The 25,439-nt window shown below is 36.1% G+C and overlaps 1 protein-coding gene across 3 annotated transcripts in view; it reads left to right on the top strand.

Annotated features, from left to right (window-relative positions):
- Positions 1-25,439, top strand: part of ZFR (zinc finger RNA binding protein) — an 84,649-nt gene that overhangs the window by 9,424 nt on the left and 49,786 nt on the right. For 2 of the 3 annotated variants that reach the window (XM_078444674.2, XM_078444681.2), the window contains exons 3-7: positions 9,223-9,246; positions 10,712-10,994; positions 12,880-13,024; positions 15,217-15,435; positions 22,637-22,884. In XM_078444674.2, the coding sequence (XP_078300800.2) occupies positions 9,223-9,246; positions 10,712-10,994; positions 12,880-13,024; positions 15,217-15,435; positions 22,637-22,884 (919 nt within the window). The remainder of the gene's footprint in view (positions 1-9,222; positions 9,247-10,711; positions 10,995-12,879; positions 13,025-15,216; positions 15,436-22,636; positions 22,885-25,439) is intronic. The other variant, XM_078444680.2, reaches the window with a different exon arrangement.

Genomic DNA, 25,439 nt, shown 5'->3' with positions numbered 1-25,439 from the left:
TGAAATCAAAAAACTACTGAAAATACTCCTGGTAAGTTTGTAAAACACTTGACAATAAAAAATTGATCTGAAGTATCAGGAGCCTATTTTTAGTTTGTGTGTTTTTTGTTTTTAATGTTTGAGAGAGAGTGAGTAGGGAAGGGGCAGAGAAAGGGAGACAGAGAATCCCAAGCAGGCTTCACACTGTCAGCGCAGAGCCCCACATGGGGCTTGAACCCACGAACTGTGAGGAGATGACCTGAGCTGAAATCAGAGGAGTCAGTCACTTAACTGACTGAGCCATCAAGGCACCCTAGTTTTGTTTTGTTTTTCACTTTACTTACTGTGAATATTCATATCTTTAACTGAAGAAATGTTAATGTGTTTGTGAAGTAAGGAAGAATATTTTTTCTTGAGTTTGGAAAGTTACAAGGCACTTTGGTTTAATTACCTTATAGTATCCATCAGCTTTTATTGTACCTAATAGTTGGTGAATTTCTTTTTTGAGCAGTTCTATTTATAAACAGTTAAAAGGATTGACATTTCATGACTTGTTCCTTTTTAGAGGTCTTCAAAGAAAATCTGCTTAATTTTTAAAAGTGGAGTAAAATTCATTTTATCTTGCAATTACTGTATGGATCCATTGGGTCCTTTTTATAAGTCTTAAGATTTACCATATGGGATTTTAGTGATTTTACTTTTCTATGTCTTGAAACATTTTGCTGTTTCATCATCCTAGGAATTATTTCCTCTTGTCACTTATTCCCAACTACACTAAGAAAGATTAATACGATAGAAAAATGGAGAAATGTTGGAATCACCTAGAAGGGTAGTACAATAGTGAAATAACTGGAGGACATTGATTGCATTGTCCTCATCTTTGCATCTTTGAAGAAATATGAAAGAAAGAGACACTACCATTAGAGTTGGCTTTTAGTTTTGTCCTTCAGCACAGTTGAGGATTCCAAGCTGTTCATACTTTGTGCATATTGGCAAAGAAAAGAAAATTAACAGGAAAATATTTGACAATTATTAGATAAATAGCATGAATGCCAAAAAACAGGATCACTGTAGACTAATGATAGTGACATTGATTGTAAAAGCAAAATCTCAGACTAAGAATCTTTAGATACAATATCCTAGATGACATTTTTTTTTAAGTCAGGAATCAGTGAGTGAAAAATCAAGTTTTTCTAAGGATTAAAAGGTAAGTATGGTAAGGGCACCTGCATGGCTCAGTCGGTTAAGTATATGACTCTTGATTTCCTCTCAGGTCATGATCTCATGGTTGGTGAGTTTGAGCCCCTCATTGGCCTCTGCACCGAGAGTGAAGAGCCTGCTTGGGTCTCTCTCTTTCTCTCTCTCTCTCTGCCTCTCTCTCTCTCTGCCCCTCCCCTGCTCTCTCTCCTCTCCTGTCTCTCTCTCAAAAAAAAAAGTAAATATGGTATTCTCATCTAATCAGTCAGTAGGAAGGACTTCTTACATAATATTCTGTGACAAGATCTTCAACATCTCAATTTGCTAGAAGTGTATGTGGCAGAATTCTTTCATCTTTTTGTAATGTTTATGCATCACAATTTACTGGATAGGATTCATCAGTGGACAGATACTGAAGGTACATATGTATTCAAAGATAATCGGAAGGAAGTTGATGATGTAGAAAGGAAAAGATTGATTAGATTGATCATGCCAGACTTAAAATTGAAAATGTTTGTATGGAGCAAAGAAGATGACTGTCTCTCCAAAAAAAAAAAAAAAAAAAAAAAAAAAAAAAAAAAAAAAAGCCATCAAATGTTCTAAAAAACTTTTTAAGCATTGTATTTTGACAGTTCAGGTGCAGGAAGAAGAGCCAGAAGTAATAAATTAGAACTCATTGGAGATACATTTGAAATCTGGATTCCACATTTACGAGATAGAAATGTTGTGGTTTGTGCATAAAAGTTGAGCAGTTAGGCTCAGGGAACGTGGTTTGTTTTAAAACCAAGAACATACGGAATAAAAATTTGGGTTTCTAATAGGTTTTTATTATCCCTTAATCTTCTGTAAATAATTTGTTAAATGACTTCAAAAATATAAAAAGTGCCAGGGGCACCTGGGTGGCTCAGTCAGTTAAGTGTCCAGGTCTTGGTTTCAGCTCAGGTTATGATCTCACAGTTTGTGAGTTCGAGCCCCATGTTGGGCTCAGTGCTGACAGCTTAGAGCCTGGAGCCTGCTTCACATTCTGTGTCTCCCTCTCTCTCTGTCCCTCTCCCGCTTGCACTCTCTCTCTCTCTCAAAAATAAATTAAAACATTAGAAAAAAAAGAAAAAGAAAAATCTCTCAGTGCTTTGGTAGATACATAAAATGCCATAATTTGACCTGGAAAATTTAGAGAAGTCCAACAATGTTGAGCATTAAATTTGGACTCATGAAAAGATCAAATTGTATTTTGAATGCCATGAAAAAGAAAAAAACATTTTGTCTATCAATCAATTTGACATTTTATCCAAAATTAAAAATAATGCACACACACAGAGTATGTTTTCCAGAGGAGAAAAAAAAACACCTTTAATAATGTGAGTGACAGAAGCAGTCTGCATTTTCTTGATTGAGACTTTTTCTCATTCCTTTTACAACATCAGGTATTAAACATTGTTTCTGTTTTACAGTGGTTGCTCTAGAAATTTAATATGGATATTTCACACTGTCCAAAGTTAATCATTATCTTTACTCTCCTAAACAATATAAGGACTTAAAATGCTTTATTTTTTTTTCTTTTTTGCCTTTTTTTTAAAAAAACTTTCTATAATTTATTTTTTATAACTTACATCCAAGTTAGCACATGGTGCAACAATGATTTCAAGAGTAGATTCCTTAAGCCCCTTACCCATTTAGTCCATCCCCCTTCCCACAACCCCTCCAGCAACCTTCTGTTCTCCATATTTAAGAGTCTCTTCTGTTTTGTGCCCCTCCCTGTTTTTGTTATTTTTGCTTCCCTATAAAATGCTTTAATCTTAATCCTCTCCTGATTTTGTGCCATTATTATACAATATTTTAGATTTTTTTAACCCCACAACTAGTCATTGTTGAACAAAATTATATAGTCAGTGATTTTTTTTTAAGTTATTTATTTATTTTGAGAGAGAGCGTGCACAAGTCGGGGAGGGGCAGAGGGGGGTGGAGGGCTTGAACCCATGATCCATGAGATCATGACCTTGAGCCAAAATCAAGAGTCAGAGGCTCAACCAACTGAGCCACCCAGGTGCCCCATATTAGTGATTATACTTGCTTTCATATTTACCATTTAAAAAAATTTTTTTTAATGTTTATTTTTGAGAGAGAGAGAGAGAGAGAGAGAGAGGGAGGGAGGGCGAGTAGGGGGAGGGGCAGAGAGAAAGGGAGACACAGAATCCGAAGCAGGCTCCAGGCTCTGAACTTTCAGCACAGAGCCCGATGAGGGGCTCGAACTCACAGAGAGATCATGACTTGAGCTGAAGTCGCAGCTTAACTAACTGAACAACCCAGGCACCTCTATCACTTTTTTTTTTTTAAGTTTATATATTTTGAGAGAGAGAGAGAGAGAGGAGAACACGAGCAGGGAGGGGTAGAGAGAGAGAATCCCAACCAGGCTCGGCACTGTCAGTATGGAGCCCAATGTGGGGTTTGAACTGAAGAATCATGAGATCATGACCTGAGCTGAAACCACAAGTTGGTTGCTTAACTGACCGAGCCACCCAGGCACCCTATATTTACCACTTTTTAAACATAAGTTTATTCATTCTGAGATCATTTTCATTTTTCCTAAAGGAAATCTTTAAAAATGTCCTTAAATATGGGTCTACTGGTAACATTTTGTGTGTGTGTTGTGTGTGTTTTTAATCTCATGTTTCTCATTATTGAGAAGTCACCACTTAGGCTCTGTAGGCAAATTGTTTTCCCTCAGTGCTTCTCTTTGTTGGGGCTTTTGAATCTCAGGATTGTTATTTTTTTATTAATTTTAGGAAATCTCAGACATTCATTTTAGGTGTGTTTCCTTTTTCTCCATTTGCAACTCTACTTAGATGTAACTTACCACTTTTTGTTCTTTCCTCCTGATTTTTCAACCTCTAATATTTTTCACCTCATTGTCTCTGTCCATTCTAAGTAATTTTGGAGACAATTTTAAGTTTAATTTTTTTTTTTGTCAGCCATGTCTAATCAGTTATGTAATGCCTTTCTAAATTCCTGATTATAATTTTTATATATGGTGTATTTTGTTTCTGGAAGTTTTGTTCTTTTAAAAATTCATCTGGTTGTGTTTGATCAATTTCTTGGTCCTTGGTCTTAGTTTTGATAGTCTCTTTTACTTTTTTTAGTGTACTTATTTTATATTTTGTATCCAGTAATTCTAATACTTCTAGTCTTTTCAAATTTTTTTTTTTATTCTGCAAACTCTTTGCTCATAGTAACTTGTTTCTTTGTGGGTTTTGTTGTGTTTTTATTGAGAGCTCCTGTTTCTTGGAACATTGTAGCATTTAGAGAGGAAAATGTGTTTTGTGGCATCTGGAAGCACTATCAGCCCAGAGATACATTCAACGAACTTCTTAGCTTGGAGTGTTCCTAGTTAGAGAATGTGCATTCCAGAGCCCAAACTAGGGGAAGGCTGGCTTGTGATTAATTGTCAGGGGAGACTTCTTTCCCCTTTCCCCAGAGCCAAGGCTGAGATAGTAAAGTTTCTTTTACAATTTTCCCTTAAAAGGGGAAATGGGGGTCCCTGGGTGGCTTTGTTGGTTGGGTGTCCAACTCTTGATTTCTGCTGAGGTTGTGATCTCATGGTTTGTAGGAACCAGCCCCAAGAGCCCTGACGTGTGGCCTCTGTGGTGACAGGGCAGGGCCTGCTTGTTGGGATTCTCTCTCTCCTTCTCTCTGTCCCTCCACCCACATATGCCTCAAAATAAACATTTTTTAAAAATCTTTAAAAGAAGTGGGGGTAATGGATTTTTTCCTAATTCACCTTCTGTGCTGGTTCTCGTGGGAGTCCCAGAGTTCTAGGCCATTGCTTCCCAATGCCTTTCATGTCTGCTAACACAGAAAATGATGTTTGTTGAGCAGCACAGTAGGCAAAGTGGGAGATTTGGAGCCCTGGATAGGGTTATTGCAGCTGTAGGCAGCAGATACAGGGCTCTGACCATGTGCACTGCTCATTTTCCTGGAGAACTGTTTCCCTGTTACAGAATAGAAGGAAATGTTTTTGTTTAAAGGTATAATTTAAAGAGTGGGGAAATGAATGATGAATACCATTATAGACTCTAAGTTAATGCTCTATGATAAAATGGTGGTTCTTGAAGCGTACAGTTTTGGGACCCCTCAAGCAGTTACAAGTATTGAAGACCCCAAAGAGCTTTTGTTTATTTGGGTTATATTTACTGTCTTAGAATTTAAAAAAAAAATATTTATTGGGACACCTGGGTGGCTCAGTCGGTATATAGAGTATAGAGAGTATAGTATAGTATAGTATAGTATAGTATAGTATAGAGAGTAGCATGGCAGGCTCAATCTGAAGAGCATACGACTTTTGATTTCAGGGTTGTGAGTTTGAGTCCCATGTGGGGTGTAGAGATTACTTAAATAAATAAACTTAAAAAAAAAAAAAGAGGTATAGAAATGTTTTCCCTGTTACCAGATGCCACTTACATGGACAAGTCATTGGTACACATAGTTGTTTTAATGTCATTAGTGACTATAACTTTAGTATAATAGCCAACTCATACTAATGGAACTTGCAAATGCTAAAAATGGGCTCAGGGTTGGGTATAGGTTAGGCCAGAAATGTAGAAATTAGGAGTATCTTAAATTTGTGGTGGGTGGTTCGTTGGTTATTCAAGTTGCCAGTTTGAGAATTCTATTCCAATACTTTCATGCTCTCCCCTAGAGTAATAATACTGTAATCAAAAATAAAATAGTATAGAAGGGCTTTTAATGAAAAAATTCCCTTATTTTCCTTCTCCCTTCTTCCCAGTTCCACTTTGTAGAGACCCTTACTTTTAGTGCATTCTGGTTTTATTTCTAACCTGCATATCATGAAATCATATGCTTCTCTGTATCTTAATTTATCAACTTTTTATGCATTATATTTTGACTTCCTACAGTCAGGAGTTAGTACATACTCTCTCATGCTTCTCATTTCTCCTTCCAAATTCATTGATATGCCTATTTCTCTTACTTCAACACTCCATTTCCATCAAAGGTAGTCAGTTTCTCAGTACTCTCTATTTTAAGAAAAGAATCTTGGAACTCTGGTGCTTTACTTTCCCTCTTTCCTCACCCCATCCCCCAACTTAGCTGTGGTTGTACTTGTGATTAACATTTATGTTATATTCTGTAATCGTAGTTTGTCTTCTGTAATTTAGGTTGATTCTGAAACTTTAATGCAAAAACTTTTATTCTTTTATGATTGTAAATAGTAGTACTTACTGTGGAGCCAAGTGGTGGTGGTGTACGATTATCATTTCTAATATGTTTGTTCCATTTTTACAACCCTGTGCCACTTAATAGAACAATCTTCCTAGGTTCAAGTTCAAATGGATGTTTGTTTTTTACATCCTACCGATTGCTTAACTGTGGTGTCTTTTACCAGGATCATGCCTTTCTTGAGCAATTTCATATTTGCTGAAGCCTTTCATTACCACCCCCCCCACCCCCCCCCCCCATCTTTTTGGTGCCTTGATTGTATCTTAAGATTTTTCCAGGCTCCTGGTATACTGTCCTTTGTCCAATCCTGTTTTCCTGGACGTTTCTCTCCTGGAGGCCTCTATACTGTTTTTACTTACAGTCTAAGCTCATTGCCTGTGTCGGTCTGCTGCACAGCTGCTGACCTGGCCTCTCCTCTCTCCTGGATTTGGATCCACTGTTTATAGGATCTCATTTTTTTTTTTCTTGGTTTATTTTTTATTGAAGTACATCCTCATGTTAGTTACTTCGGAGGGGGGTGGGTGGTGTATAGGTAGTAAACTCTTTCAGTTCTCGAATGTCAAAAAGAATAATTCTGTCTTGATGGTTTAGCTGGGTACAGAACTCTGTATTAATAATCATCTTTCCTTGAATTTTTAAGACAGTCTGCTGTCTTCTAGCCACTAGTGTTATCAGTAAAAGTCTGATTTTCATTTATTTGTATACAGCTGACTTATTTTTTTTCTTTCTGGAGACTTGAAAGATTTTTTTTTTTTTTTTAAACCTTGAAGTGTTGTAAAATGTTATATGTCTCTAGATGTAGTTCTTTCATTCAATTTTGCACTCTGTAGTCCCTTTAAATTTGAAAATATATGCTTCCCTTCCAGAATGGGAAATACTATTTCTTAATTTCTTTCATTTGCTTTTTTCTTTTCTTTTCAGAATTCTTTCCAATTGGATATTGGACTTCCTAGATTATCTTCTCTTTTCTAGTTTTCATATTCTGATCTTGTCTGTATCCCTCAACTTTATCTTCTACCAGAGTGTAAAGTTTTTATTTTATGGATAAATCAGAGTTTTTTAAATTCTTGTTTGTTGCCTTGAGATATTCATTTTCTTTGGATCAATCCTGTTTCTTTTGCAGTTTATAGTAGGCTTTCTTCCAACTGTCTGGTGATTTTGGTTAGCTGTCTGTTGTGGTAAGGTCTCTGGTTGGTTTCACTTTCTGGTAAGGAAGGGGAGAAAGCTGGCCATTAACCTCCAGTTTAAGTCCAAGAATATAAAAAGTGCCATTACTCTTTAATATTAATAATTCCCTAAATATTTTATTTTTCAACCCCCAAGAGAAATACCTTTCCATTTTATGTCTGATTCTTCAAGTATTTCATAACCTTGCTTACACATATTTTTATATGTTTGTTTTGTGGTTAATTATTTAGTTTGTCCTGGTTTAAAACTAACTGAAGTTTATTAGACTTAATTTATTCACAAAGGATATTATCTAAATGGAAGCTTCTTCTGAATGAAAATGAAAGTCTTCTCATTTCACAAATAAATTTTTATTACAAGACTTGGGTTCTTAATTACTTGTCCAGTTTTATTTTAAAAAATTAATGACCATTAAGCCTTAAATTTTATGTAGGGATATAATTTAAGATCTTTTATTCTAACACTCCAAAGTAGGCACAATCCTTGGTTTAAAATATTTCGACCTAAGACTAATTTTGTTCAAACTAATTTGAACTTGAATTTTTAAAAATTTACTTACTTAGACTTAGCCAGTAGATATTTAATTGAATTGGTATGGTCCAGGCTGGTCATATACATCACATTAAAGGCAGTTTTTCTAAGGATATTTCAAGTTGAAAAAGAATTTCCCAGATGGGTTTAAGATAACCAGAGAATCTTTATTTTGAACAGCAGACAGCTGCCCTAGCCCTTAAACCCCTGGGAATTGGGACTAGATCATCGTTCATCATGATGCTTTTGGTAGAGGATATAGTTTCAGCCCAGATGATGGGTAGGTATCTGGCTAAGAGCATTTGGGTTAGGCAGCCCTAGGCATGTACTTTATGATAATTGCTAAAGGTATTGACATACTTTTTATATGGTTACTGGGAAGGGTGATTATAAGATTTATTGTTCAAGCCAAGACACATGGGTGTGAGAGAGTACTGTTAATAATTATGAGGGGACAGTGGGCTTAAACCAGAGCATATTGTCCTCCCTTTCTTAGTCACAGGGTCTTTTAAGGATCAGAGGCAGTATAAGTCAAATTGACTTAATGTTCCTATTCTATTCCCACTCTCTTTTTTGTCCTGTAGGACAAGTTTTGGGGATCAAGAAGTGTGAACAAATATTTTGATAAATAGCGTGGGGTGAATGGAAACTGTATAGGAGTCCAAGACTATCTAAATTTTTATATAAACAAACCCCTTTTATGCAGTGTAGTCTGAATGTGTGAAATTTTATCAGTAAATGTTAAATATAAGTTTCACAGAACTGGTGTATTTATATTTTAAATATAATTCTTTTTCTCAGTTCTAGGAATTTTGAAGAAGTATAATATGTTATTGGCATTTTTTTCTTAAGGCTGTGGAATTATCCATAGAAAATGTCAATCCCAAACCAATTTTCCACTATTTAAATTTCCCTTTTCCTGTCTTTCAGTTGTCATATATGTAGAAATTATTAGCTATTTTTAATATCAAAATGTGGAAAACCTCTTCCAAATATAAATTATAAGAGTTTCTTTGGACTTTGTTCTAAGTTTTTGTTTTTTTTTCTTTTTCATATTGGGCTGAAATCTGCCACCCTTCCATCCATTGGTTCTAGTTCTGTTCTCTGGAGCAGCATGGAGTAAGTCTCTTCTATTAGAAGGCAGCTCTCATATCTTCCCCAGTCATCTCTTCTAGACTGAATGTTCCCAGGTCCTCTACTTTTTATGTGAAATAATACCCATACTTATAAGTTTCATATTGATTCCCTTTGAATACATTATAATTATCAGTGTTTTCCCTAATATGGTTAAAATGTGATGGCCCCAAATTTTAATTGTATGCCATATTTGTATGGTATTGTGCACACCAGTGAAGAATATCCTGTACTATAACCCGTGAATCAGACACTCTGTTAGTGCAGCTTCAGCTTACGTCGGGTATTTTTTTTTCTTAGCTATTCTTAACTTGTTGGCTCATATTAAAACTTACGGTCATCTAAAACCTGTCAGCTAAAATAACTTGGGGCTTTCCTTTTTTTAGAAGGCATTTCTGCCTTGATAATAAAACTTAAGTGTAATTCTAAGTGTATTAGAATAACAAATACACTTTCATGTGCTAACATCTGTAAGCCTTGGTTTTATATGACATAGACTCTCAATTTAAAAATTAAACATTTTTCTGAGAACTTTAGCTGGAAATTTATTTGATCTACAGTTTTGGAAAATGTTTTTGCCTCTTTATGTTTTAAATGGTTATGATTGAAAAGCATCTGACTTAGGTCTTCTTTTGCAACATGTGCTACATTTTTAAGAGAAAAATAAATGTATGTAATGAAATGCTGCCTGTAACTTGGGTAATTTATCTAAAATCATAGATAGTCCATTGTAGGTTTTGTGCCCTAGAGCAAGATTTCTCAACCTCAGCACTATTGACATTCTTTGGATAATTCTTTGTTGTGGGTAGTTGTCCTGTTTATTGTAGGATAAGTAACAGCATCAATGGTCTCTACCCACTAGATGCCAGTAGCACACATCAATCACCACCACCTCCTCTGCAATTTGACCATCAGAAATTATCTCCAGACATAGCCAAATGTTCCTGGAGGGCACAATCTCCTCCAGTTGATAAGTACTGCCCTAGGGTATCAGAAGTATTTCTTATGTCAAATAAGTAATAGTTTCTCCTTTAAATGTTTTCTGTAATTGGAGTTAGAACTCAATATTTTTAACATGATTTCTTTGTAGAGTTTTTTTAACTATAGAACAAGAGTAAAGAACTTTACAAATATTTTTTAAAATTCCTAGTTTCATCAGTTTTTCTTTTCTTCCTAGTACTGCTTTTTATCCCAGTTTGTCATCCCTGCTTTGTGATATGGTCCATGATCTTAAGTGTAGTATGTGTGACTGTCCAATGTTTTAAAATTAAGGAATAAAAACTATACAACAGTAACAAATATGGTATTGACTAGGAGGTTTATTGAGTTCAAATACTTGGTGTTTTGTAGCCCGTGATTAAATTTCTTGAAAATGTGCTTTGTATTTTATTAAATGCTTAGATTTTACAACTAAATTGTATTATCTTTATTCTTCTACTCCACAATATAGCCAGCAGCCAGCTTCGGGTGTAGCCTACTCTCATCCAACTACAGTTGCTAGCTACACTGTCCATCAGGCTCCAGTAGCTGCTCACACAGTTACTGCTGCCTATGCACCAGCGGCCGCCACGGTTGCAGTTGCCAGGCCTGCTCCAGTAGCTGTTGCAGCTGCTGCAACAGCTGCTGCTTATGGAGGCTACCCCACTGCACATACAGCAACTGACTACGGTTATACCCAGAGACAACAAGAAGCACCACCACCACCACCCCCAGCTACTACACAGAACTACCAGGTAAGAAAACTACTGGTTCCAGTAGTCTTGACATACATGTTTCAATGGCCATAGTGTGTGATACAATGTCCAAGCCAGTGCTTTCAAACTTGGGTCTTCGGAAATCTACCTGTAATGATGAAGTGAGTGTGTGTTCATAGGTAATTTAGGGGCATCCTTGCAGTGAGTTTTATGTTAGTAATTCCTCTGAGTCCATTCAACTCCATTTTGTATCTGTGTCTGCTTTAATTAAAAATATTTTCCATTAATTACTGGTTAAATATTAACCAAGGTTTTCAGAAAAATGAAGACATAGTGAAGATGCTCCTTGTTTGTATTATGGCATTATTCATCCATTTGGAACACAAGCTGTGTCTCCTCTTTTGAGAACCATGAGCCTAAGCTATATAGGCCAAACAAGTTACATAGTGTTCTCTTGAAATTTAACAAGGACAGAAAACTGTTGCCTGTACATTCTTCCACTCAAGGTATTCTTTCTTGTTATGTAACAAATTGATGACTGCTCTTATTCATTTAGTTGCTTTTGGTTCAGTCTTTTGGGGACCCAAAGATCTAATTCCCTTTTATAGTAGTACTATGTTTGTTATGACACTAAATTACTACTTACTAAATTTGGTCCTCATGTTTTAGTAACCCATTTTCTGTTTGTTTGCTTTTAGGATCTGTATTTATTTATTTATTAATTGATTGATTGATTTAAATGTTTGTTTTGAGGGAGGGGGTGGGGGAGGGACAGAGAGAGAGAATCCCAAGCAGGGTCAGCACAGAGACTTACACAGGGCTCAGACTCATGCAAGATCATGTCCTGAGCCAAAATTGAGTTGAATGCTTAACTGACTAAGCCACCCCAGCTCCCCTAGGATCTGTTTTGTTTTTTGTTTTTGTTTTTGTTTTTTTTTTAAAATTTTTTTTTTTTCAACGTTTATTTATTTTTGGGACAGAGAGAGACAGAGCATGAACGGGGGAGGGACAGAGAGAGAGGGAGACACAGAATCGGAAACAGGCTCCAGGCTCTGAGCCATCAGCCCAGAGCCTGACGCGGGGCTCGAACTCACGGACCGCGAGATCGTGACCTGGCTGAAGTCGGACGCTTAACCGACTGCGCCACCCAGGCGCCCCCCCTAGGATCTGTTTTTAAACTCAGATCCTTCTGGACTTTGCCTAGTTTTCCTATATTCCTTCTAAAGTATATAAATTTATTTTGTTCAGTAATGAATTGACATGTGAATCATAACATTAGTATTTTCTGTTACTATTGGGCAAGTTACTAAACTCAGAAATCCTTTTGCCATGTGTGATTGTTTTTATTATGTCCAGAGACACAATATAATAAATCCATTGTTTTTAATAGGGTGTATGCAACCCATCATTTTCTGGGCCTTGCCTATTTTTTCAGCCTTTCCACCTGCATATCCCCCCTCCTCACTTTATGCAGTGCCAGAGTTCACCCAGCTCACCTTGATCTTCACTGCTTTGGAGACTTATATACAGTGTTCTTTCTCCCTGGAACCTGAGTTCCCCTTTCCTCTCCACCCAGAAGCTGCTACTCATCATGTTGTTAATAGTGGTAAAGAATGAAAAGAAAGCCAGAGCAGTCAAAGCTTAGAACACACAGGAGGTCTTTACTATGAGATCCATTTTTAAAGATAGGCATTATTTTTAAATGCTTCAGTGATTTTTTTCTGATGTGAAAGTTAAACATGCTGCTTGAAATGGTTTTGACCTTATTTGAAGTCCAAAATGATTGCCCTTTGTTTTGAATTTGATTCTTATACATAGGCCTGTAGTTAGTTGTTTTCCTTTATTACACTTTTATATAGTAGAGTTGGGTTTTTTCCCTGCCACTTCACTTACAGGAAGACTTTCTTTTATTGCCTTTCTTTAGGACTCGTACTCGTATGTAAGATCCACCGCTCCTGCTGTAGCTTATGATAGTAAGCAGTACTACCAACAGCCAACAGCAACGGCTGCTGCCGTAGCAGCTGCTGCCCAGCCTCAGCCTTCTGTTGCTGAAACCTACTATCAGACAGGTGGGTTTTATTAGCATACAGTTTCATTGAAAACTACTAAAATAAATTGTTCACTGTGTTTAATGAAGGTACCCTTTTGAGTTCATCTAAGCTCATTGTGTTACATTACTTAAAAAGAAGCAGGTTTTAGCCTTGTTCTCTGTTCTGCTGTTGTAATGCCTTTGAGTACCAAAGAGAGAAGGCCATGGGGACAAATCCTAATCATGCCCTTTTCTTACAGTTCTCTTCCTGCTGTGAAATAAGCTATACAAAAGGAGTTATGGTGATAATTTCTGGCCACATTCTTATCTTCACTAGAGATGCTCAGAACATATTGCTGCCTGCCTTTGTGTAACCAGTGGAGACCCTTTGAGGCCCCCCCCACCTTTTTAAGTTTTTAAATTTATTTTGAGAGAGAGAGTGCAACTGGGGGGAACAGCAGAGAGGGAGGGAGAGAGAGAATCCCAAGCAGCCTCTGTGCTGTCAGTGCAGAGCCCCACACAGGGCTAGATCTCAAGAACTGTGACCTCATGGCCTGAGCTGAAATGGAGAGTCAGACACTTAACTGAGTCACCCAGGCACCCTGAAGATGGATTTTTTTAATAGAGATTGAATTGAAAAGTTTTAAAAACAGCTGAGTTCAGAAAACTAAACAGTTCATTTATTTTAATTGTTTTTGAAGGACTGTGAGAGTGTGGGTAGAACCTTGGATTAGGAAAAAGTAGGACTAGCCTCTAGTACTGACTTTACCACTAATGTAGGTAGTGATTTTTACCTCTTTTCGTCTCTGTTCTATTAGTAAGTGAGGTAGTTGATCCAGATCTCTCTAGGGTACTTCTAGTTCTCAGATTTTTATGAGTCTCTTAAAAGTGGTATACAAATATTTTTATAGTTATGACTGATTTTTCTTATAGTTTGTTCTCTAATGATTTGTGAGTACACTGATCTGTAGTGAACTTCCTAGTTAATTATCAAAGTTAGATTGTATTTAAGAGTCAGAAGAGCCTTGGTTTAGTCTTGGGTCTGATATTGACTATGTGACTTGTAAGTCATTTAGCTCTTGGACATTAATTTCCTTTTGTAAAATGTCCTGATCTGTGTGTTGTGTGGATCAAGTTTCATACTACATGTAGATAACAGTTTTATAAACTGAACTGCTGTTTATTTAAGGTGCCTTTACTAAACTAAGCATAGGGTACTGGCCCTCTGATATTTGGGCCTTTATCAGGAATTAGACTTGTATGCCTTAATGGTTGTTAATAAATGATTAATTATTAATTTAGGGCTTAATAATAAGGTTCCTAAGATTCCTAAAGCATGCGGTTTAAAAAAACCTTAAAACATAAGGTTCCTAAGATTCTTAAAGCAAAATAAATATTTTGAACATGGTCGAAGGCAGCAGAAACCTGAATATTAGCCATTTGAGAACAATTGCACTCAAGCTATTGGACATTTGAAGATTTAAGTCAGTGTTACCTTATGAGTTGAAATTAGACTGAAGTTCACTATGGATGAATTAATAAAAATGTGATTAAGTATATTTGAACAAGTTGACATAATTAAACAATGAAATTTTTATTGTGAATTGAAATACGTATTTGAGGCTCGCTATTCCTAATATTAAGCATAATGCTCAAATTAGACTGACTAGCCTAAATACACACACACACACACACACACACACACACCTTTTCTAATAATTTTTTTTTTTTTTTTTTAACGTTTATTTATTTTTGAGACAGAGACAGAGCATGAACAGGGGAGGGGCAGAGAGAGAGGGAGACACAGAATCTGAAACAGGCTCCAGGCTCTGAGTGGTCAGCACAGAGCCCGACGCGGGGCTTGAACTCACGGGCCGCGAGATCATGACCTGAGCCGAAGTCGGACGCTTAACCGACCAAGCCACCCAGGCGCCCCACACACACCTTTTCTAAAAACGTTATTTAAGTAGTACTGCTATTCAGTTAGTTGTAAATTTGGACAGAATGCCATTTTGGAAATATATAGAAAGCATCTGAGAATGGGATATTAGATGAATTTATATAGATGTGTTATTTAATTGGTAGTAAGAATTTCAACCCTTGTGCTAAGAAAAAGCTGCTAGCATCAAATTTACAGTTGATGTTTATACTTAGTTTATCAATATCCTTGAAAATTAGAAAAAATATCAAGGTACACCCTTCTAATTTTCTGATGTCTCTTTCCCATTTTAGCCCCCAAAGCAGGTTATAGCCAAGGTGCAACTCAGTATACACAAGCCCAGCAGACTCGACAAGTGACAGCCATAAAACCAGCCACACCAAGTCCAGCTACCACTACTTTCTCCATTTATCCTGTATCTTCCACCGTACAGCCAGTAGCAGCTGCAGCTACTGTGGTGCCATCTTATACCCAGAGTGCTACTTACAGTACCACGGCAGTTACTTATTCTGGTAAGATGGATAAGCTGTGTTTAAATGAGTAAACAAATAAGTTACTAGAAGCTACCTTGTTTTATGGAATGATCTTCCTCCCAGTAGCCAGAATTGAATTAATTGATAGTTGTTGTTATATGTGCATAATGTAACAAATAGACCGTACCCTAGGTTGTATTTTTGTTGGTGGTAGTGTTACTGTTTGTTTCTTTTTTTATTTTTATTTTTTTTAAGCTAGGAGATTTTAACAATGTAAAATGCTCTTTGGGCATTTGAAAGGTAGTCATGAGTCCTGGGCCTAGCATTGCAGTTAGAGAAAATAACACCTAGTATTTTACGTGGTTATTTTTTTTTTTTCCTGACTTTTCCAAATGAATTTGAAAACTTAAGGTTGACATTCAGGGACTACCACTGACAAATTGTATTTATTTCAGCTGTGTCAGGGAGCTGTTTCTTTATCTTTATTATCAGGAATAAGTAATCTTGAAAATATTAGGTAGCTTTTGTAAACATCCATAAGATTGTTCTGTAACACATGTCTCTTAGAAGGACAGAGTAGCTTTATTTTCCTTAAATAATCATATATTTTTTTTATTATCTTATTAAGGAAAGTATGTGTTTCCTTAAGTAATCATTATAGTGAGAGAAATATAATCACTAAAATCTTACTTATGTCCGCTGCTTTTCTCATTTCTAGCTGAGGTACTTTGCATTGTTTCAGTGATTAAAATCATATGTTGTGGCAGCTCTTTCTGCCCACAGGTCCTGTCCCCGTGCTTTAATAAAACCACCTTTTTGTATTGGGGGAAAAAAAATGACATGTTGCTTTTTTGTAGATCTGTAACCTTGCATTACTGTATGGTTTGTTTTGTTCTGCAGTTTATTTCTTAATACCCCCCATCTTGTTCCATGGAGGATTTAAAGCAATATGGGCAATTTTAGTTCTTCTTGATACTTTGTTGTAGCTTGGTGTTAGAAGACTAACTACAGAATTTAAAAAAAAAAATTTTTTTTCAGAGTTTTTTGTTTTTTTGTTTTTTTTTTTTAATCTCTTACCCTATGCAAAATTAAATGCTTATGCTGGGTGCTAGGGATATAATGGTGAGTTAGGCAGACATGGAGTATTTAGGAAAACCTTTTTTTTCTGGCTGGAATACAGGATACACGAGGTAAATCTCAAGATATGAGGCTAGAAATGTCATTGTGAAAAGCCTTGTAGGCTCTGTTATAGTCTTATGGGCCAAAAGGGTGCCAAAGAGGAAATCTTAAGAACAGGAGCAGTAGGAGCAGGTTTTAAGTTAACTGTGGCAACCATGCAGAAATGAATTAGGAGTGAGGAAATGTTATTATTCCTAGGTCTGTGATTCCTAGGATTGCCAAGATACAACTTTTCTGCCTCTCTTTATCTCTGATTAATAAGTTATAACTGCGTATGGAATTATTTCAGTGGAATCTGACTAGACACATTTTAAAGTTTTGTTTTTCTCTTTTTGAGAGAGAAGGTGTGTGTGTGTGGTGGGGGAGGGGCAGTGGGGGGGTGGAGAGAATCTTAAGCAGGCTCCATGCCTAGCACAGAGACCAATGCAGGGCTCACTCTCAAAACTGTGAGATCATGACCTGAGCTGAAATCATGAGTTGGACACTTAATTGACCCAGCCACCCAGGTGCCCCTGGGCACATATTTTTAAAATGTCCACATTAACTTCAGCAAAATCAGGAGTACAATAGTATTCTTTCCTATTGTTGCTTCTCTCTTACATGTTCTCCTCCCTCTCTTTTCTCTCTTCCATTGTCTCAGTTGCTTGAAAAAATCTTACACAGGATGAAGTTAATTGTTTTTATTTACTGCTATATTACATGAATAATACATGTAAATACATTTAAAACTAGAAACTATAGATAAAAAAGGAGAAAAAATTAAATCATTGGACATCTACTCCTAGATACTTCCTGCCATTAACATTTTGGTGCATGTCTGTCTTTTCTTCATGGGAATATACATATACAGTATATACCTTTTTTTTATAAAAAGGAATTTGTCTAATGCATATTATTTTGTTAATTGGCTTTTTTCTCATTGTGAATGTTCTTTCATGTCATTAAATTAAAATATATCATCCTTTTGATTTGTTTTTCCCCAACTTTTTATTTTAGAAAATTTTAATTTTGCAGAAAAGTTGAAAAAATAGTACAAGTGTACTATATACCATTTAACTAGATTTATCAATTAATATTTTATCATATTTGCTTTATCAAAACACATTTTCAAATGGTTCAGCAGCATATTTACAAGTTGCAGATGACCTGGTGCTTTGCCTAGAATTTTTCAGCATGTATTTCCTAAGAATAAGGGCATTCTTTTACATAACCAAATGCAAATATCATAAAACGAAATTGAATATGGGTATTATCTAATTTCTTTAATTGTCCTCAAGTGTCTTTTATGGCTGGGCTTTCTAGGTGTTTGGTGTGTTTGCACTTTGTTTTATTGCTTTATTTACTTATCTATTTATTTATTTAATGTTTGTTTATTTTGAGAGAATGTGCACAAGCAGGGGAGGGGCAGAGAGAAGGAGACAGAGGATCCCAAGCAGGTTATGTGGTGTTAGCCAGAGCCTGATGCAGGTTTCCAGCTCAAGAACTAGGAGATCATGACTTGAGCCGAAACCAAGAGTCAGGTGCTTAACTGACTGAGCCACCCAGGCTCCCCATTTTTTTTTTTTAAGTTATTCTTTCTTTCTTTTTTTCTTTAATGTTTTAATTAACATTAATGTTTTAATGTTTATTTATTTGGGTGGGGAGGGGGAGGGAGAGAGGGAGACACTGTATCCGAAGCAAGCTCCTGGCTCTGAACTGTCAGCACAGAGTCTGACGCAGGTCTCAAACTCAGAAGTCATGAGATCATGACCTGAACCGAAGTTGGACATTCAACCAACTGAGCCACCCAGGCACCCATGTGCTTCGTTTTAAATTCAGATTCTAATCAAGGAGCATGGATTGTACTTGGTTGTTATACCTTGTTAGTTTCAGTTTTCTTTAATGTAGAATAATCTCCTATTTTTATCTTGTCTCTCATAACCTTGACATTTTTGAAGAGTTCAGGCCAGTTGTCCTATAGAATATCCCACAATCTGGATTTTTCTTTCTTTATGCTTAGATTATGACAGCTTTTTAGTCAATAAAACTACCTAAGTGAACTTTTGTATCTCATCATATCAAGAGCACATAAGTAATGTTATAAATTCTGTGTTGGTGATGCCAGCCAGGTATAATGACTATCAGATCTCTCCATTTTAAGGATACCTTTTTCACTTTGTAAGTAACCGAGTAATCTATGGGCCTATTACCCAACTACTCTTCACTCTATGGTGTTAGATCCTTTGAAAATCTCTTAACTGAATCAAGGTCAATGATGTTGGATGTAAAATCCTTTTACATTGATTCTTAGCACTCTTCTCTAAGGAAGAGTCCCCTATTCCTTCTTTTTTAGTATTACTGTGGACTCATTCTTTTTTATTCATTGTAGTATAATCCATTATTCTCTTTTTTCTTTTTGAGGCACACATTTTCCCAAATTTGGCCAATGGGATCCATTTCAAACTAGCTCCTGAGCCTTTTGGACTTGGCATCGTTATTCTTTGAGCCCCTATTTCGTTTTTGGCACAGTAAGATATTGCTGATACATACACTTAAAGCATTTCCTGCCCGAGTCTCACAATCAGCTATTTCACAAAGGAGCTGTGATTTCTGATATAGTATTTAGAAATCAAAATCTACGTTTAGAAGTACGTAGTTTTTAAGGGGTGCGTGATATTTTGTTGTATGGATGTACTATATAGATTTTAGAGTTTGTGTCTTGGGATGCTTGGTTTCGTATTAGGGAAAAGCTAAGAATGACATTGAGTTAAATAATCCTTGTATGAAAAGATTTGTGTAGTTGTCCGTTGTTTTCCTAAGATAAATTCCTAGAAATTCCTGTTGTGTCGAAGGGTATGCACTTGAAAAAAATGCAATAATACACAGTGTGAAATTGTCATCCAGAAGAGTCATTATTAGGGTGTCTAAGTTCTGTATATGCAGTTTTATATCAGCTACAATTTAGGTTAGCTATTTTTTTGGTGTCATTAAGATGAGTTCTAGAATATTGGTATGTACTAAATGGTGACTTGTAGCATGCTGAGTTTTCTACTGAAGTGGTATGTTTTTGTTTGTGATATCTTACACTTAAAATTTCAGCTTATTTAACTTACTAATTGATAAGCATTTTAAATAAGAGTACTTTTTAATTGAAACTGTCTTAGCCCTCAAAAATTGAGCTTTTACTTAAAGATGCAGCCTTATATTTGTTTTTCTACAGTGCTTTTACAAGAAATGTACGATTGTTTGCAAGTGTTCATAGGAGATTAAGTAGTAAGCTATAGTTAAGCTTGCCTTATATTAGTTTTAGACTACATGTGTACAGATGGAGATTATTTTGTAAATAGTAAGCTTAACCTGGTTATTTTTGTGGCTTAGATAACTCAGTGTTTAAAGTATTTCACAATCTCTTAGCCTCAGTTTTCTCATCTGTCAAATAAGGAGATACTTGCCTTAACACACCTGTTTTGAGACTTCACTGTGTCTGGAAAACTGCCTGTCATACTGTGGATTCTCAATTAAAAAAAAAAAAAAAAGCAAAAAACTGCAAGTCCTGGTCATCCAGCATTGTAGTATGCTGTTGCTGTTACCCTGTTTTTTACTTTATGATACATAATTCATGAGGTTACATTTAAGTGGCATTTTTACAGTTTCTGTATATAACAGCTAGTTATTTAGAAAATATCTATTATAAAGATTCATACAAAAATCATGGTCCTAGCCAGTTTTAATCTAAAGGTAGCTTTAACTAGACAATTTAATGGATTTTAAGAGTGATATTTAAACTATTATTTTGAAGATACTTGGCTGTGAACTTAATTATATTTTTCTATCACATTCCTAAAAAATTCTTTTATTGTTTTTTATTTATTTTTTGAGAGAGAGATAGAGAGCAAGCTGGGGAGGGGTAGAGAGAGGGTGAGATACAGAATCTGAAGTAGGTTCCAGATTCTGAGCTGTTAGTACAGAGCCCGACGTGAGTCTCAAACTCACCAACTGTGAGATCATGACCTGAGCTGATGTCAGACACTTAACCGACTGAGCCACCCAGGTGCCCCTCTTCTATCCCATTTTTAAATAACAAAGGACATTGGTAAAACTGACCAGAAAAGAGTTTATTGATCTATATAGGTTTTCCCTTGGTCATTTACATCAGTTCTCTTTTTTCTTTCTTTTTAAAAAATGAGGGAGAGAGAGAGAGAGAGCATGTTAGCTGAGAGAGAGCATGTTTGAGAGAGAGAGAGAGAGAGAGAGAGAGAGAGAGAGAGCGCGCGACCGACCCAAGTAGGCTCCAAGCTGTCAGCACAAAGCCCGGCGCGGGGCTCGATCTCATGAACTATGAGATCATGACCTGAACCGAAATCAAGAGTCACACACTTAACTGACGAAACTGCCCATGCGCCCCTACATCAGTTGTTTTCTAATTGTTTTTTTTATCTGATCATATTCTTAGTATTGATATACCTACCTACTTCTCCCTACTTTTATTTTTAGATGTTTTCTTCTCTTACTACACTTTCTTTCTTTCTTTTTTTTTTAATGTTCACTTATTTTTGACAGAGACAGAATGTGAGTGGGTTAGGGGCAGAGAGAGAGAGGGAGACACAGAATCCGAAGAAGGCTCCAGGCTCCAAGCTGTCAGCACAGAGCCCGACGGGGGGGCTCGAACTCACAAGCTGTGAGATCATGACCTGAGCCGAAGTCAGATGCTCAACTGACTAAAGCCACCCAGGCACCCCTACTACACTTTCTATCTTTAGAAGCATTTATGTAATTTAATAACCTGACAATAAAACTCTAGGAAGCCTTTTCATGCAAGTTATTTGGTCTCTTTTCTAGATATTTCCAGTTTCAGATGCCATGATTCTGATTTCCCATGCATCTTAAAATCCTCACCTTTCTAATTAATGTTTTCTTCCCTGCATGTAGATGCCTTGGAGCTAGTGGGTCAAAAGTCTTATTTTTTTTTTTTCTTCAATAAAGCAGTCTGCATTTGAGACATCAAAAGTTCAGTTTTCCTCAAGTAGTTCTTCTGTGCCATCCTGGCAACCAGGAATCTTTTTCTTGAGCCTTACATGACTCTTTTTCCACTCATTTCCACTTCAGAGAAAAAAGAAGTCTTACTGTAATGGGGTAAATAGGGAGTCCACCAAATTTCCAGAGATCTTAGTTTAGAAAGGGGGTAAGTTTTCTAGTTTTGAGGTCATTTTATACAGCAGCTTTGTCAAATTTAAAACTTTTATAGATTTTTAGGTCTATAAATCACTGAACATAAACAACGTGTATATGTATTATGTTTATGTCAGTAACAAGCTTCGTGTGCTTATTCATTAGACTTTGAACAATGGACATGGATAGAATCCATACGTTCAACCAGAAAATATAGTGCTTTTGTCTCTTTTGGAGGATGAAAAACAGTGTATTTGGTCCTTAAGTCCAAAATCTTCCGTCTGTTGTCCTGTATATTCATCTAAACTCTGGTTCCATATCACAAACTTCTGCTAGGGTTTATTCACCTTACTTCTCCAAACCAGCTTCTGTCAGCCACTTGGTTTTATCAGTTGCACAGCCCATCAGTCAATCAGTGGGTTTCAAAATCTTGGTGTGTTTTCTGTTCTTTTATTTCTTCTATTCTCTTAGCCATCAAGTATATAAAAATCTTACTTTCATGAGTTTCTTTTTTTCCTATTAGTATCTTAGTTCAGACTCTTCCTCAAATTCAACCCTTCCCAAATTGTATTCAGAGGAATTCTTTTGGGAGAAATATTAACAGATTCCGTGACCATGTAACTTTATCACTCTGTTGTAGCCCACCAACTGAACTATATGTTTTTGAAGGCAAAAACCAAATCTTAAACTTTTTCTATGCCTCTGTAACGCCTGGCATGTGTTGAGTTAAAAACTTGATTGACTTCTATAAAAGGAAGATAAAGATTTTTCCAGGTTTTGTGAGATACATATTTGTAAATATGCACACGTAAACCTACCTATATTGGCGGAATTTATTGAATTTAAATTCATGACATTTAACTTGGCCTTTTGTAATTATTTAACATAATCTTTGTTTGATTTTATTTGTAAGGTACGTCTTATTCAGGTTATGAAGCAGCAGTGTATTCAGCTGCATCCTCCTACTACCAACAGCAGCAGCAGCAACAGAAGCAGGCGGCGGCCGCAGCAGCAGCTGCTGCTGCAACAGCTGCCTGGACAGGGACCACCTTTACTAAAAAAGCACCATTCCAAAATAAACAACTGAAACCAAAACAGCCTCCCAAACCACCCCAGATTCACTATTGTGATGTTTGTAAGATCAGCTGTGCTGGACCACAGGTACTTAACGTTGTATGTTTTACCATGAGTCTTCAATGGGTATTTTTGATAGTTAAGTATGGTTGATATTCTAACTCTTACGCTTACAGAGAAGGTTTACATTTTCTTTCCTGTTAGCTTTTAGCTAACACATACGTATTTTCCTAAACAGTCATTTTCAAGGAAGTATTTGTACTGACACATAAGAATTCTAGTAAGAAGAAATTTTAAAAATGATTATGAATGTTAATGAAAAATGGGCAAATTGTACTTTTTTCCGTAAAGATACTTTGCTCTTTAAAGTAAAACTTAAATTTAACTTAGAAGCCTTACACTCAGATTAATTGGGGTTGGGGGTAAGATTGAATTTTTATTTCTCTTTTAGCATCCACAGCTTGCTTAACACAGTTGGCTCTTGATTTCCTTAGCTTTTCTTTGAGGTCCATTTTGAGTGTATGGATAGAATTTTACACCTGAAAAAGGATGACCATAGAGAGAATTCAGCTTTACATACTTGCATTAAAGATGAGAGGACTTTGTCAAGTGTGCTACTTTTTTGGAGCATATAAATAGCAGAAGAAAATTGTCTTTCTGAATTTTAAAAATTCTTAAAATAAATTTTTTTCTAATCTGTAGTTTGCAGGGTAACATTTCTAATAAGACTGATTTTTGTATATGCTTTGTAGAATATTACTATTGCTATATAATATCTTCCATGAGGGAATAGGAACTTTGGAAACAAGAAAGATGTGGGGAAGTGTCTTTTTCAGAAATATCAACTAAAGAAGCATAAAGTAAAGCATAAAGTATAGTAAAGCATAAAGTAAAATCTTTATGCCCCCCCCAACCCCCATTTTGTTTTTTTCCTGATTGCTGCAGTTTAAAATGTGTGATTTAGGCATGAGTGTTTATAAAATCTAGTATGTTCAACTCTTATCCCAACATAACTTGTTAATATTTAAGAGTGTGTTTTTATATAAAATTTTGATAAGCAGTTTGGCAGATAAAAGGCTTATTGGAAAGGAACAAACTTTGACTCTGTAGTAGTTTCTTTCAGTTACGTTGTTTTCCACTCCTGCCCCACCTGTGTACATTCTTGTTAATACTAGATAAGTTCTACTTTTAAATACCTATTTTTTAAGATTATTTTAAATTGTCAGTATTTCCTGTGTTACACCAAATTAGGAAATAATTGTGGAATATTTAATATATGTGACTAGTTATGTAAAACCTTTTTTCTCTCTATTTTGAGTGTGATAGGAAACAGTTTCATTGTGATTACATGGCTAGGGGAGAGGGAACAGGTGGGAATGTTGGTGTTGGCCCAGGATTAAACATGGAAGGAGGATATCCTACTCCACGATGGCTGTTTAGAGGAGATGATGCTATGAGTGGCCTAAGAGATGTTTTGAATATGTGATGTACATATAAAAGGATAGAACATAGCTGTAGGATGACAGGTGAAAAGCAGCATTTTAATGAGTATATATAAGGCTGACCATTGTCTAGATTGTTCTGAAAGAACAGGCCAAGCAGGTCAGAGGGCAGTGCCTTAAGGGGCTGATGAGCCTTAGGGAAAAATATCACTGATATTGTAAGTTAGAGTCTAGGTGTAGACATAAGGAGGGAGAATAAGTGGGTTCAGATTTAAGGGGCCATGGTTCCCAGTCCTGGCTCCACCATTGTGTGGCTTTGGGCAAGTTGAAGGCCTTTACTTCTTTGGGCTTTTGTTTCCTCACTTCTGTGATAAGGACGTGCCCTAAATAATTGAGCCTCAGAGTGCTTCATGGAGCCAGTTCAGGCCACTGCAGATAACGAGAAGAATCAAATGGCTGGGTCTTAGGTCTCCCTCTTCTGTTTCAAAAACAGAACAACTTTCTCTACTTCTGTATAAGATTTCACTTGGAGAAAGGATTCTCTTTTTTAAAAACTAGAAAATCACTGTTTTAGGTTATCTTTAAAGTCCCATCCACCTCTGTGATTCTATGATGAAAATACAATTTTTTGCTAATTATACATCTGTCTTAAAAACAATTTTAAAAATAAAACATGAAAGAGGAACTTTTGGCCCCACTCAAGACAAAGCAAACAGTAGTCCTTAGTAGCCTCTTCACTTCTGCCTTCTTCACAAATCTGCCTTCTTTGATCATCTGATTCCAGACAATTTTTTATACACAATTTCACTATTTTGTTGGTTAGAATTACAATAACTTTTTCCTTGCAAATATATACAATTTTGGCTGTTACCTATTTTAAATAGGCTTTTGTTCGGGATGGCATGGATTCTATGTGAAAATGCATTCTAAGTAGAAAAGTCAGTTTTATAAATAGACATACCTGTTTGTAAAGAGTCTTGTTACCGTTCCATAATTTTTTTTTCATGATGTAGATACAGCCCCCCCATCTTAATTCTATAATGAAAATAATTTGTGGAACGATCACTCTGTCCATGATTATACATAAGCAGTAAAAGATGCAGATTCTTAAAACTGAAAGTGATGTACCTTCTATTGATAATGTGGCTAAGTATGAAAGGCCTTTGTAAATCAGTGTTAGATAAATGTATTCTTGGTAAA

Source organism: Panthera onca, chromosome A1 (genome assembly GCF_046562875.1).
Source record: "Panthera onca isolate mPanOnc1 chromosome A1, mPanOnc1 haplotype 2, whole genome shotgun sequence".
Classification (NCBI taxonomy): domain Eukaryota; kingdom Metazoa; phylum Chordata; class Mammalia; order Carnivora; family Felidae; genus Panthera; species Panthera onca.
This window is presented reverse-complemented; position numbering and strand designations above follow the sequence as displayed.